Raw genomic sequence first — 13252 nt, 5'->3', positions numbered from 1 at the left:
GAGGACTTAATGAACTTTTTCTTCTGTTTCTAATAGTGTTGTTAAAGTAAGCGTGTGTGTGTGTGTGTGTGTGTGAGAGAGAGAGAGAGAAAAAGAAAGAGAAAGAAAATGATTAAATGAAACATTGGTTTCTGTCATAGTCATTTGAATGTATTAAGGCTGCACAGGTCACTTCCGCATGCATGTCTTAAGGGAGGAGAACGGTCAAAGTTTAGCCTGAAAAGTCAACATACAGTCAGGGTGAAGATGAAGGACCAGCTCAGCACCTGCACCGTGAGTCTCAGCCTTTTTCCTTAACACACTAATCACTTGAAGTGAAAGACAGAACAGTTTAACTCACCGATGTTTCATATTACGCTTTTGTACAATTTCTGTATATGAAATGCATTGTGGTCTCCTCTGTTACTAACCACTAATGTTGCAGTACAACCTGCTGTACCAGGATCTGAAGAGATTCTCAAAAAATGGAGACTTTTTCTGCAAAGAGCTTTTAACGTTATTTCAACAAAGGTAATAGTCACTTTCAGCCTTGCTGATATATTATTTAAGTGCTTTTACTTTCAAATATTCCCGAGGGTGATATTTGAGGTTATTAACCATAAGACATAAGGACTTTTGATGCATTTGGTGAGAAAGTGGGAAAACAGTTGAAAATTGTCTCTCCCTAAAGACTCAGTCCTACACTTTGAAGTCAGGGTGTCTGGGTGGAATTTTAATTATGGCTGCAGTTACTCTTTTACCTATCGTCTGACCGAGGGAATGTCCTTGGAAGCAGCTGTGCGTTTTATATCCCCAAACCTTTTAGTCTTCAGCTGTAAGTGGTGAGAGTGCATGGCTGAAGGTCATGTGACTCAGGGGGGCCTTGGGGGGGGGGAGGGGGGTTGGGGGTTGAGGGGGATGTCAGTGAGTCGGTGCTTTGTCAGTATAATGTTTCATTTCCTTAACTTGGAAGAAAATTGTAACTGAAATTCCTTGGAATAAGTTACTATATCAATCCTTTACTTTGCCCCTGCACTCTTTCAGGGGTTATAAACTGTACTGCGTAGTCATTATAATTATTTGTTTTGCAATGAAAGGTAGGCAAAGGCCGATAAGCTTGTTCCTGTGAATACAGATCCGAGCTGGAAACCAACTATGCCAAAGGGCTGCAGAAACTGGCAGGAAAACTCATCAACATGTCCAAAGCAATGGGTAGCAAGTGAGTGTTCTCTTTCCAACCAGCTTACCTTATGGCTTTCAAGAACAGCAGATTATTGTGCCCCCTCTGCTTGGAAGTTTGAGTATGTTATGTTGATTCCAGTGGTAATGCAATTTCCTAAAAGCCAGTGTTCCCATCTCCAAAGCTCAACCTACAGCGCATGGTCCCTCGTCTCTAATGAGATGTTCTCGGCAGCGGATGCACACAGGTAAAACCATAAAAGGCTTAAACAGTTACCAGTTGTTGAAGACTTGGCTCAGCGTGTTTTGCTTGCATGAGGCATTTACATTGATTTTCAGAATACTGGGGCAAGCTCTTCAGCAAGACTCCACTCTGGAAGTTCGTCAAATTCTGGATGAACACACCAGGAGAAAAAAACCAGTATGTGGCCTCCTGTTATTCTACTTTTCTTTTTCTTGTTGCATAGTAAAATCATACTGGCTATTGAATGCCAACAAAATTGCATTTAAGGTTTTACTAATATTGCTGTCTGGATCAAGTGATATCAGTAACCGTGTGAATGAACCCTTTTTTGAGCCCAGATGGATAATGCCATTGAAAAATCAGGGAAGCTCTTTATAACAAATTGGAGTGATCAGCTGAAGGTAAGAGAGTAGTATCATTGTACAATTTAACCTTTTTAAAAAAAGCTAATCTTTCTGTCCTTTTATCCGAGACCAGGTCCTTCGAGACCTCAAACAGGGCAAGTTGTTTTTATTTGATGCAGATAATACACACTTTGCTTCAGGATTAACAGATTTGACTCCAGACATTAAATTGATATGTAACGTAAGGCACTACTGAACTCTGAAGTCATTTGACTGACTGTAGTCCTGTGTCAAACTTTATTGGTCTCTTTCATGAGTGACCTGGTTTTAACCAAAGGGCAGGTGTTCAATATACATTTATACTGCAAATGCATTTAAACATATTGATTGCACAAGCACAGTTGAATACAGCATAAATTGATTTTAGTTTTTAGAAACAAAGACATACAGACTTTGCCTACTCTTTTCTAAACAGGCCATTCATGAAAGAGCAAAAATAAATTACTAACACTTTGTACACTATATTATGCTCACACACTGTGCTTTATTAAGATATAAAAATGACATTTCAATTCTAGATGGGATCTTTGTCAGGTCTTCGCCACGGGACCTATAGGATCTATGGGCTCATTAAATGGGAAAATATTTATGATGATGTTATTCCTAAACCAATTGCATCTGCTCTGCGAGCACATATGCAAGATTCTGGGAATATATTTAGCATACTAAAATTTACTAATTCATTATGGAATGATATATAAGTTTGACTGTTGAGAGCCTATATACAGTTAAACCTCATGATGGTGACTCTTTCTTGGTTTCTTGGTTAATGTGCTCCTGATTTTGTTCCAACTGCTAAATGCATTAGAGATTTGGTTGCATTTCTTTGTTTCGGGATGACCTATTCATTCAAATAAAGAGCACAGCCATGGGGAGCACAATGGTATCCAGTGATGCAAATTTATATGTTGGCATGATTAAATGTTGGAGTGTTGTTGATGTTTCAAATCTCTATTTGAAATCATTTGTTAAGGCTCGGTAACAGATTTACTCAGAATATATTAGACCTGATCAATAAATTAATTAATACGACCTGTGGTCTTGTTAGTTTATTTGTGCCTTTGTCTCTCAGATGAGAAACTACTCCGGTGGATGTGTGCACTCCTTGTTTTTCCATCCTTAACAGAGGCCACTTTAAACATGGAACAATTGTTCAGAGAATAAGACAAATTAACACATCAGTTAAAATTCCAGTACACAGAACTGACTGAAAAAGGAATGATAGCCTATAGATACAGCTATAGAGCCTGTGTGTCTAATAAACTGTCAACTCAGTGTATATACTCAGTGTACTAACTGCATTTGGGACGAGACGGGACCACTGAGTATAAAATAATCTTGGAGAAAAGCTTTAAATCAGCTTATTTATTTATTTAACCTGACATTCAACCTGAATAATAGTTAGCTTTGAGCAGTAGATACCTTAAACGTACTCCTGCCCTTTCCACAGATGAAGAAAAAGCTGGCCGGCTTGACCAGAGAGCACGAGGCCCTTTTCAACTTTGTGGAAAAGAACAAGCACATTTGCACAGAGAAAGAGAAGCAGAAGGTGATCAGAGCCATGCCAGGGTCACCTGAATCTTTACTACGCGTGTGTTCTTATTCTTGTTGGAAGCTTGCAAAATTACAGTATCTGCATTCCTTCCTTTGTTCAGATGCTTAACAGATTGACAAAATCAGCAGAGCTTCAAGCCAGAGTGGATGAGGACTATTTCAATATGAACATGGAGGGCCATCGGAGTAGACTGAAGTGGGAGAACACACTCAAAAGCTGCTATCAGGTTCTCATTTACTGTGGCCCAAGAATTAATCTTCTCGTATCGCTGGTTTACATCATCATAAGGAAACTATGGCATGAGGAATGGTATCTAAGGTCAGGAGATTTTTAATGGCTACTGCAGTGTAATTGACTGACCAACTACTTAATTTCAGATTGTTCAGGAGCTTGAGAAACAAAGGATAGAGGTTCTGTGCAACACTCTGAACAAGTACAGTCTCTACATGTCCAGCTACAACCAAACCCTTGCACATGTGAGTCAATGTAGATGCACAAGACAAACCCCATTTCACATTATAACTGTGGAAGTGTTGTTAATTATTATATTTGATAGAAAAGCATCACAGCTGGCTGCTCGTGAAGCTGGTTAAGAGAGCACCAAGAGCATGCAAAGATACAAATCTAAACTCTAAGACACAGCATATTCATGTCATTTCATTGTTTTTGAGTCTTCTCTAAAATGTAGGTGTGACCAGACTTTTGACAGGCTGGGTGATACACAAGCCCAGTTTATTTTTACAAGTGACTCTATTAGTAAAACATAACTGTGTGTAAATGTAGATATGTGTGTGGGAAAAGCAATATGTATATTGCAGCAGTCCTCATTTAATAGCCAGACACCAAAGTTAATGGCTGGTGGCTGTTTTCCTGTTTTTTTTATATATATTATTTAGCTGAACAGTGTCAATATTCCCCCAGAGTCAGAAACAGATTGAGCAGGCCATCAGGAGAGTGGATGTGGAGAAGGACATCCAGACTTTGGTGCAAGACACCTGTGTTACGGCAGATAATAACAAGGCTGAATTCCTCATGGCTGATTATTTTGTGAGAATCTGTGCTTCACATATGGTCTACTGTTATTCTACTTACAAATGAAATAATGAGTAATTGTGTGTTGAAATAGCAACATTCAACATTCAATTAATGTGCAGCATGTCATTTGAATATTCAAATAGATCAAATTGATCATTGATTTTCCTCATACAAATGAAATTGCAGAGAAAGATACTTCTGAACTGAATGTCATCCATATGTATTTGCAATAATGATGAAATGTCAGTTTGATCATTGATGAGGCTTGTGTGTGTGCGTTACAGGAGGAGGATGGGAAGACAGTAATGGGAAGAGAAAGAAGGAGCGAGGCGTTAAAGGTTAAACTGGAGCGCCTGCAGGAATGCATCACTAAAACAAAAAAAGACAAAGAAGGTCTTATTCCATATTAATAAGTCTCTTTATTTGGAGTCTTACTTATAAATTAAAGATGTAAACCTAACTTCAAATAAGAATCTTGACATCACACTGTTTCTCATTACATTTCGTCTCATTTCCTAACTACATTTAGGTATTCCTTTAAGGCGCTGTAAGCACTTTGCAAATTGAAAATTTGTTTAATCTTGAATAAGACTGTGTTTCACCATTATATCTTAGGGCTAGAGAAAATGGCGATGATATACTCTAAAAGTACGTCATACCCAAGTAAAAAAAACCTGGAGGAAACTGAGCAGCTGCTTGACGAGGTACTGTGTGTGTGTGTGAGTGTGTGTGTGTGTGTGTGTGTGTGTGTGTGTGTGTGTGTGTGTGTGTGTGTGTGTGTGTGTGAGTGTGTGTGTGTGTGTGTGTGTGTGTGTGTGTGTGTAAAAACCTATTTTTGAATCTCACATGTCAATCATCACTGGGTTTGTGGCTGTCTTTAGTCCACTTTAAAACTAGACCTTCTGGAGGCCACGCACTACAAACTGAACCGAATCTTGATGGATTTAGAGGGAAAACCAAAACCTTCACATCGATTCTGTGACAGCATCACAAAAGTCAAAGATAAGGTATGCTCCATTACAAAGATGAAAGAGAAAACTGGATAATGCTGCAGATATTGGTTATCCACAGCATTCTCCAGTTCTCTCTTACATATACTGTTATAGGTACTATTATATATGCTTTATTAATTTAAGGCTGCTTTTTGATCTTTCCTTTTTTGGTCATTTCAGGATTGTGAGCACAGTATAGTCAGACTGTCACGGCCCATTAAGTTGAAAAAAACACCACTTGTATCACGGCAATCTTTGAGAACATCTATCATTTATAAGGGTCCCGGTAAAAACGAGGCCCCCCATGCGGACCCTGGTCCTTCTGCACACTTCAGCAGTGGACCAGCAGAAGTGAGCCACCACCCAGAACAGCAGCATAAATCTGAGCTAAACGGAGCTTTTCATTCTGCTGACGAGGATCCCAGTGAAGGTGAAGGGCCTGTTTCTATTGGTTAATTGACAATTATTTGAACTACCATTGCAAATATTATTCAGTAACTGATAAGTGTTTAACCTAATGAAGTTAAACTGTAATTGTAACTGTAAGTAATGACTGGCAATTTGCTATGACTGCAATTTTAATACAGTATGTAATTAAAATACTACCATGTTAATCTGCCTCAATCAGATGTCAAGTATTGCAGTGTAGGCAAATGCAAGGCGTTGTATGACTTTTCATCAGAGAGAGCTGATGAGTTACACATTAAAGAAGGTACGTTTTCATGTCCTACACAACCTAGCCATATTCAGCAGATGACATTTACACCACCAAATTGAATTAGCATCTTTTTTTTGAAAGGAGATCTACTCAACATACTGCAAAAGGATAACAATGGATGGTGGTATGGAGAACTGAAGGGAAGGAGAGGCCACTTTCCTTCTACATATGTTGAAGAGCTGCCAGTCCTAAATGCAGCAAAGTCTTCTGATGCTTAAATCATGTAAAGGATGTTTATTGACTCGCTTTAGAAGAGATCATTTTGCTTTTTGGTGTAAGATATTCTAATGAATCACAGGTAAGACCATAAAGGTACTGTAAAAACGTTATTTTGGCTTCATTTATGTATTTTTTAAAGGCGTCCATAACAAAATAATAACAAAATAATATGGCATGACTGGGCATTATTAGGAAAATGAATTACTAACATAAAAGAAGTTGATATTAGGACTAGAACTCTTTTAAAGCCCCTGCACAGTTGGCTTTTTTTCTAATCTGTAAAAATAAATATTTCTGCAAAGAATGTTATATATTCCGGTTCCATTTCATCTGTGCATATTAAAAAAATAATAAAAAATCACACATTGATCATGTTTACATCAAAGCTATTCGCTAATGTTAGCTAACGAGCTATCTTATATTCGGCTGGTTAACCAGGTCTAGCTAACAGGTTTTAACTATACACGGCGTCGATGTAAAAAAAAAGAAAAATGCCAGGGAGTCGTATAACACAATGTTATAAAAATAACTTTGTAGTCGAGCTATAATACATAAAACTAGCAAACATTATCCTGCAGTGACGCTTATATTCTCTTTGCTTGCTAACTACATTATTGAAGTGTCAAATGAAAACCATAACAATGAATGTTAAATTGGTAAGTCTATTTTTAATTCTCATCCACATTGTCTCCAGTAAGTGTCGGGAAGCCGGTGCTTTAAACTTTAATCGGCCGCCAAATCAGGAGCTGTACTGAGCCCAAATTTCAAACGAATTGAAAAACAGCATTTGTACGCACCTGCCATCTGTTACTCGGGTAGACCTATGCGGAGTTAATGTGGGAGGATCAGTTCGTTTCACAGTTCATAAATATGCAATATAAGGTAACTTATGATTCGCTATAGTTAATCATGACTATGACGTTAAAGATAACGCAAAATAAGGTGTTACTCCTAGATAGACGTTAGGGGCAGTATACAAAAAAATAATAATTTGAGGTTATTTTTATGCACTCTCCAGTGTCCAATAAAATGTTGAACTGAAGCAGAAATACGAAGATAATCATGTACTTCTTGTTAATGTAACATTTTGAGTAATCAGGAAAAATACTATGCAGGGCCTTTAAAAAAAGAACAAAAACAATTTGAAATGAATTTCAGAAATGCACTGTTAAATGAAATAAGTGTTAATATTTGTTTAAAATGTATTTACAATGTTTATGCTGAATAAAATAGAATAAAGTCATGGGGAAATTGCTTTCAAGAAATGAACAGATAGCAATACAATGCCTCCTTTTTTCTGCTATTCAGATCTACTTTACAAATATAGACTGAATATAACAAAACATGAACTAACAATTACTTGCATTTTATTATGTACAAGAGTCCACACAGAAATGACAGTATAAAACAAACAATTTGAAATACCACACTGTTAATCACAATAGGTACTGGTTACTGATGACTGGATACAATTAAATTTAAAATTGTGACCATAACTGTACTGATGGATTCTGTTCACCATCAATATCTAGATAAATGTGAAGTCAGGCAGTCTTTGTTGCATTATGTAGTGCCACAAACTCTTTCCTGACATTAGCAAGAAAGGCAGAGAAGTTGTTGGTCTCCTGCAGTTTCCGCTCCAGGTGAACCGCTTGTTCCAGTGGAGGATCACAGGAGATCACTGGAAGGGCAAATTACATGATTAAACATGTTTTACTGACAGTGATCTTTATAATAGTGGAGGCTGGGCAGAAACGCTTTCTGACCATTTAAGACCATAAAGAAAATACACCATTTTGTTAGAATGACTACATATTACAAGAATGAATTTTTATAGTTAACATTTTATTACAATTCCAGTTTTATGATTTTTCTGTAAAAAATTAACTAGTTTTATTGCAAATGGCTTTACTAATCACATAACCGGTTATGTAGAAATGCTCTCAGCTATAAAATCCTCAGAGGGCATAACAGTAGGATCAATTTTCATCAAATGCGAATAAAGTCCCCGTTTTGTGCACTAAGGGTTTTATTACAGGAGTTGTACTGACTTACTTTGGTACACCCCATCCTCGCTTATCCTTAAAAGGAAGGTGTATGCACTTTCTGGATTTTTGTGGTTGATGTTTCTGAAGATGAACTGCAGTTTCTCACCTTTGCACAAACATACATGAACACAATTGTTTTGAAAGTTAACATTAATATTTAAGAAAAATGCTAAACAAGCAAACAAAATGTAATCTACACTATAAGAATAAAGAAATTTGAACACGTACCCTGTATTTTTCTGATCTCAAGACTTAACCGTTCTTGAAAGATCTCTTTAATTTTGTTCAAGTTCTTTAACCTGGCCTTGTTCGCTTTGTTCTGCGAATCAATAACTTTTGTTGAAAAAGTAAGAAACAGCGAAATTAAAAAATGATGTAAACTAAAATATTAGGCAAATTATGTCTAATGACGTTATGGGCATTTGTTCTGTAAAAGCAGTAGTTGACGTACGTTCTCTTTCCTTAACTTGTTCCATCTTAAGTTTCTCAATCTTCTTAATTAGGTTTTCTTTACTGTTTTCCTTGTCCCCAATGTCTTCCACAATTTCAGGGACTTCTGCAAGCTTTTCCTTAATGGCAGCCCTCTTGTGTTTTATATCTTTTAAAAAATTATACAAGATCTTCAAACATTTATTACAGTGCATCTTACTTAGATATTTAGCTAGCTAATGGTTTCCAAATGTTAAAAATCCCATGAAAAACGGAGCACTTACCTTCCATATATGTCTGTATAGTTTGAAACATAGTTTCATCTTCTCTACACTTTTTCGAACATGTATCTACAGAACAAAACAAGTTGAATTGTCGCGGCTCTTCAAAATAAAATGGCTGTTTCTATGTTCTTTTAATCTTTCTCTCACCAAGAATGGATGTCATGTAGTGCCTGTGGGCCTGGGAGAACTCTGCTGTCGCATCGTTCATCACTTCTCCCATTGCCTGCGTTAGCAGTTTGCTCCTTATTTCCTCCAGTTTGCTGTTGAACGTCTCCCCGACGTCAGGATCCCTGATGGTCGCCATACCGACCTTATCAGAATAAAAAGTAAATACTAAAGACTAAAGAAGAGAAAGGTAAACGTCACATTAGCATTAGCCAGGTAGCTACTCTTTACTCGGACTAGCTAGCAGGCTAACTAGGCTAGACTGTACAAAGACTGTACAGCTGGCTCCTGGTACAGACTATAGTTAACGATGTCCGACAAGAAATACACACCGTGTACAGAACCAACACGAAAAGTATCGTAACTACCTGTTCAAATTCGGTCAACACGAATAAATCGATATTAGCCGCCTCGCCAGCTGTGTTGTTGTCAAATTCAAAAGGGGCGCTCAAAATGACGGCGATTCCGGAAATTGCGTTTAAAATACGTCACAAAACATTTAACCAAAATAAAATAAATAATATTGCACATCAGTAATGTGAGCAAGACATAGATGTTTGCTGTCAATATATATTAAAGTTATTTTGTCCGTACAATTGTACGAAATTGTATCATCCGACGTCCCATATTTCATTCAAAACGTATCTTTCCTGTGATAGTCTTTCCGGTATAAGCAACTTCGATCTTTTTAACACAGTACTTGTAAATCGTGGGTTTAGCAAAGTAATAAAGTAGAAAACACCAGCAATGTCCCATAACCAAGAAAAATACTTTAGAAATATCTAGAATTTTGACATTTTTTTTTTACCCCTTTTATTGCTTGTACTAAACTGTTAAGATATATTACTCTGAACATTGATTTATTCTTTGATTTACTGCCAGTCTAAAATAATCACACCATTATATTTTACACGTCACACATACATATGCTTGAGCATTCTCCCCGACTCTGACCAAATCCTATACCCCAGCTTCTAGACGCTACCGCCATCCAGTGGTTAGAAATAGGATTATTATATATAATAAATTTATGATTATCGTTTGTGGGAAAGTATAAACATTAGATTTATGTTTATTTGTATCTATATTTATTTTGCATATTGGTATGATTTAATAACCACGTTAAACTTATGAAATACAGTGCTGCTATTGGAATCAGTGTTTTGTATTTACCTTTATGGGCTCATTAGACCCAGATGAGTTTCAAGTTTGGTTTATTTGTCACATACATAGTCATACACAGTATAACTCGCAGTGAAATGATAGCCACTTATTGCTATATTTTAACATATTTCCATACATACTGTTGTGAATTCTGTCATTAATAAAAAAAATAAATAAAATTTGTGTCTCAGTGTAAATGTGCACATATTATGTATATTTTGTACATGTACATTTTTATTCATGTGAATACAAGGTAAATCACTATTTCTTTTCCAGCCTTTGACCTCATACTGTATATTGTATTATTGTTTGTTTTTGCGTTCCTTTGCAAAAGTATTACTATTACTACTGTATTTCAAAGAAGTACTGAATAAATTCAGCACGAATTGGGTTAAATACCTTTCTGTATTAGCCTACACTAAAAATCCCAAGAGCTTTGTTTCACAAGTCACTGTTTATTTTGCCATAAGGTATCATTATAAATTTGTCCTATTTTTTTTGTCAACCCTGTTATGATGGGGAAAATACAGAAAGTCTTAATCACTTGTTTTGAATCGCAGCATAATTCATTATGATGAAGAATAGCACACAAAGGATGGTAAATCAGATCTTGCACTGTTACCCTTTTAACACGGTTTTGTAGCTACATTGGACAAATGCAGGCATGCAAAACTTGTCAATGCAGAAAATAATAAAATATATGTGAACTCCTGTTAGGCATGCAAATTATAATTAAAGCAGACATATTATGAAAAAAAAAAAAGACTTTTTAGTTCTTTTGCACATACATTTGGAATCTGGAGTGCCCATGCAGTTTTTTATAGTCTGCCTAGGTCAGAAAACATGGGATTCAATGAGCCATTCCAATTTTGCTCCCCTTCCTACATCAGGTGCAGGCCCCATTATCCCACACCCTCCATCTCTACCCACACCTTCACAAAATAAATCTGTTGGATTTACAGAATTTAATTGTGGTCACTAGTTCTACATATATGATCTGGATTAACAGAACACTATGTATTGCTCTGGGTAATCCAAAAATAACAAGGTAATCAAACGTATTTCAATTACATGCATTATACACATTCTAATAAAGTTACTCCCACACCATTTAATCATTTTAACATTTATATATACGGCATTTAGCTGGCGTTCTTATCCAGAATGATTTACAGAAGTGCTTTGTCATTTACTCACAGAATGTATTCTAGTCAGTACAGTAAGTTAGCGTTCAAGATTCTATTGAACTAGAATGCTGATGATCAATGCTGATACCTAGAAGTGCGAAACAAGTGTAAGCTCTATATCAGACAATGATATAAAAGTCCAGTAACAAACAATATAGTGATCATTCTAAATATTCTACAAATAGATAAGTCTTTAATCTAAGTGTGAAGACTGCAAGGGACTCTACTGTCCAGACAGCCAATGAGAGTTCATTCCACCATCTGGGAGCCAGGACAGAGAACAGTCTTGATGCTTGTTTTCCATGAGACTTGAAGTATCTTGTTTCAAGCTGAGACATACTTGAGGCCCGAAGTACTTGAGGTATGAATCAGGCTTTGACCATTGTCTTAATGTGTGGATCTGGTCCATCTTTGGCTTTGTAGCTGATCATCAAGTTTTTAAATGCGAGCAGCTGCTGAAAGCCAATGAAGAGAACGCAGCAGTGGAGTAACGTGTGAACTAAAAAAGATTGAAGATTAGTCGTACTGCTGCATTCTGGATAAGTAATAGAGGTCTGATGTCCTTTAGAGGAAGACCAGCAAGTAGCGAGTTGCAGTAGTCTAGCTATGAGATGACAAGAGACTGCAGAAGCACCTGCGTATCTTCCTGTCAGAGAAAGGGTCAAATCCTTTGTATTTTACAAAGGAGAAATCTGCAAGACCAGGTCAGATTTGAAACATGAATTGAGGAGGACAACTGGTTGTCTAAATTTATGCCCATGCTACAAGCAACTTCAAATGGTGATACCAGGGAAGCGTATCTCATTTTGGGATCGCAAGTCATTATTCTGAGGTACTAAGTCATTATTTTAAGATATTTAATTAATTTGAGACACTAAGGCATAATTTTGAGAAACTCTTTTTTTTTGAGATAGCAAGTCAATATGTTGTGATATTAAGTCCTTATTTTAAAATACTATCTTATTATTTGTAGACATTTGTAGCTGTTGGTCCATGAAGGAAAGCACTTCAGCTATATCTGTATTTTGTCTCCACCAAAGTTAATTGTTTTTCAGTTTCCTATTAGGGTCTAGGGTCCAGATGCTTATTCTGATACTGTGTGATTCCTCTAAAAGCAATAACATTTCACAATTTGTGAATCCACGTCTGAAGTAGTTGTCAATGAATATATCCATTGCCTCTGTATTATCCATTGCCTTAATAATGGGGAAAAATATTTATTTTACGTGGCAGAAATCGACTTCCATATTGTACAAAATAAATATTAACAAAAATTAAACTAGAAAAGTTATGAAGCTGGGAAGATAGATGTGGGTCAAGTGATAGATCTTATATGCTGAAAAATGTCAACAGCATCAATGATTAAGTTAAACACAGCAGGAAAGCAACTCATCAGAAACGTGGAGTTTGCGACTGAATCTACACAATAAATATAGCATAGGTAGCTAATAATGTGTTAATGCCTGGGCTGCACTAACAGCAGAGAGTAAAGTGGAGAGGTTTTAAAATATTTTTCAAATTAGGGCAGTCCAGCTGCTGGGCGATCTCACAAAAACCCTTTGTTTACATGTTTGGTCTAATATATAGATTGCCATAAGATGCATGAATGCAATATACTGTACCTTTCAATCCCTTTCAGCAGATGTACTC

The 13252-nt window shown here is 36.5% G+C and overlaps 2 protein-coding genes across 3 annotated transcripts; one reads left to right on the top strand and one right to left on the bottom strand.

The window, feature by feature from the left end:
* Positions 1-85: 85 nt before the first annotated feature.
* Positions 86-6890, top strand: nostrin (nitric oxide synthase trafficking). Its single transcript, XM_027010207.2, has 16 exons — positions 86-273; positions 425-510; positions 1115-1198; positions 1344-1406; positions 1498-1579; positions 1741-1803; positions 3257-3355; positions 3462-3587; positions 3739-3837; positions 4283-4408; positions 4681-4789; positions 5012-5100; positions 5278-5403; positions 5569-5818; positions 6017-6100; positions 6188-6890. Exons 1-16 carry the CDS (start codon positions 247-249, stop codon positions 6322-6324), a joined length of 1650 nt encoding a protein of 549 aa, XP_026866008.1. The 5' UTR covers positions 86-246; the 3' UTR covers positions 6325-6890.
* Positions 6891-6988: 98 nt separating this feature from the next.
* spc25 (SPC25 component of NDC80 kinetochore complex) lies at positions 6989-9709 on the bottom strand. Of its 2 annotated transcripts, none has more exons than XM_027010208.2 (7): positions 9620-9709; positions 9234-9396; positions 9087-9152; positions 8825-8971; positions 8602-8706; positions 8381-8479; positions 6989-8006 (listed from the first exon to the last, which is right to left on the bottom strand). In XM_027010208.2, exons 2-7 carry the CDS (start codon positions 9388-9390, stop codon positions 7870-7872), a joined length of 711 nt encoding a protein of 236 aa, XP_026866009.2. In that variant the 5' UTR covers positions 9391-9396; positions 9620-9709; the 3' UTR covers positions 6989-7869. The 2 variants fall into 2 exon arrangements, with proteins under 2 accessions (XP_026866009.2, XP_035390953.1); XM_035535060.1 differs by having other exon boundaries at positions 9234-9426; positions 9620-9706.
* Positions 9710-13252: the final 3543 nt, after the last annotated feature.

Source organism: Electrophorus electricus, chromosome 2 (genome assembly GCF_013358815.1).
Source record: "Electrophorus electricus isolate fEleEle1 chromosome 2, fEleEle1.pri, whole genome shotgun sequence".
NCBI classification, from domain to species: domain Eukaryota; kingdom Metazoa; phylum Chordata; class Actinopteri; order Gymnotiformes; family Gymnotidae; genus Electrophorus; species Electrophorus electricus.
This window is presented reverse-complemented; position numbering and strand designations above follow the sequence as displayed.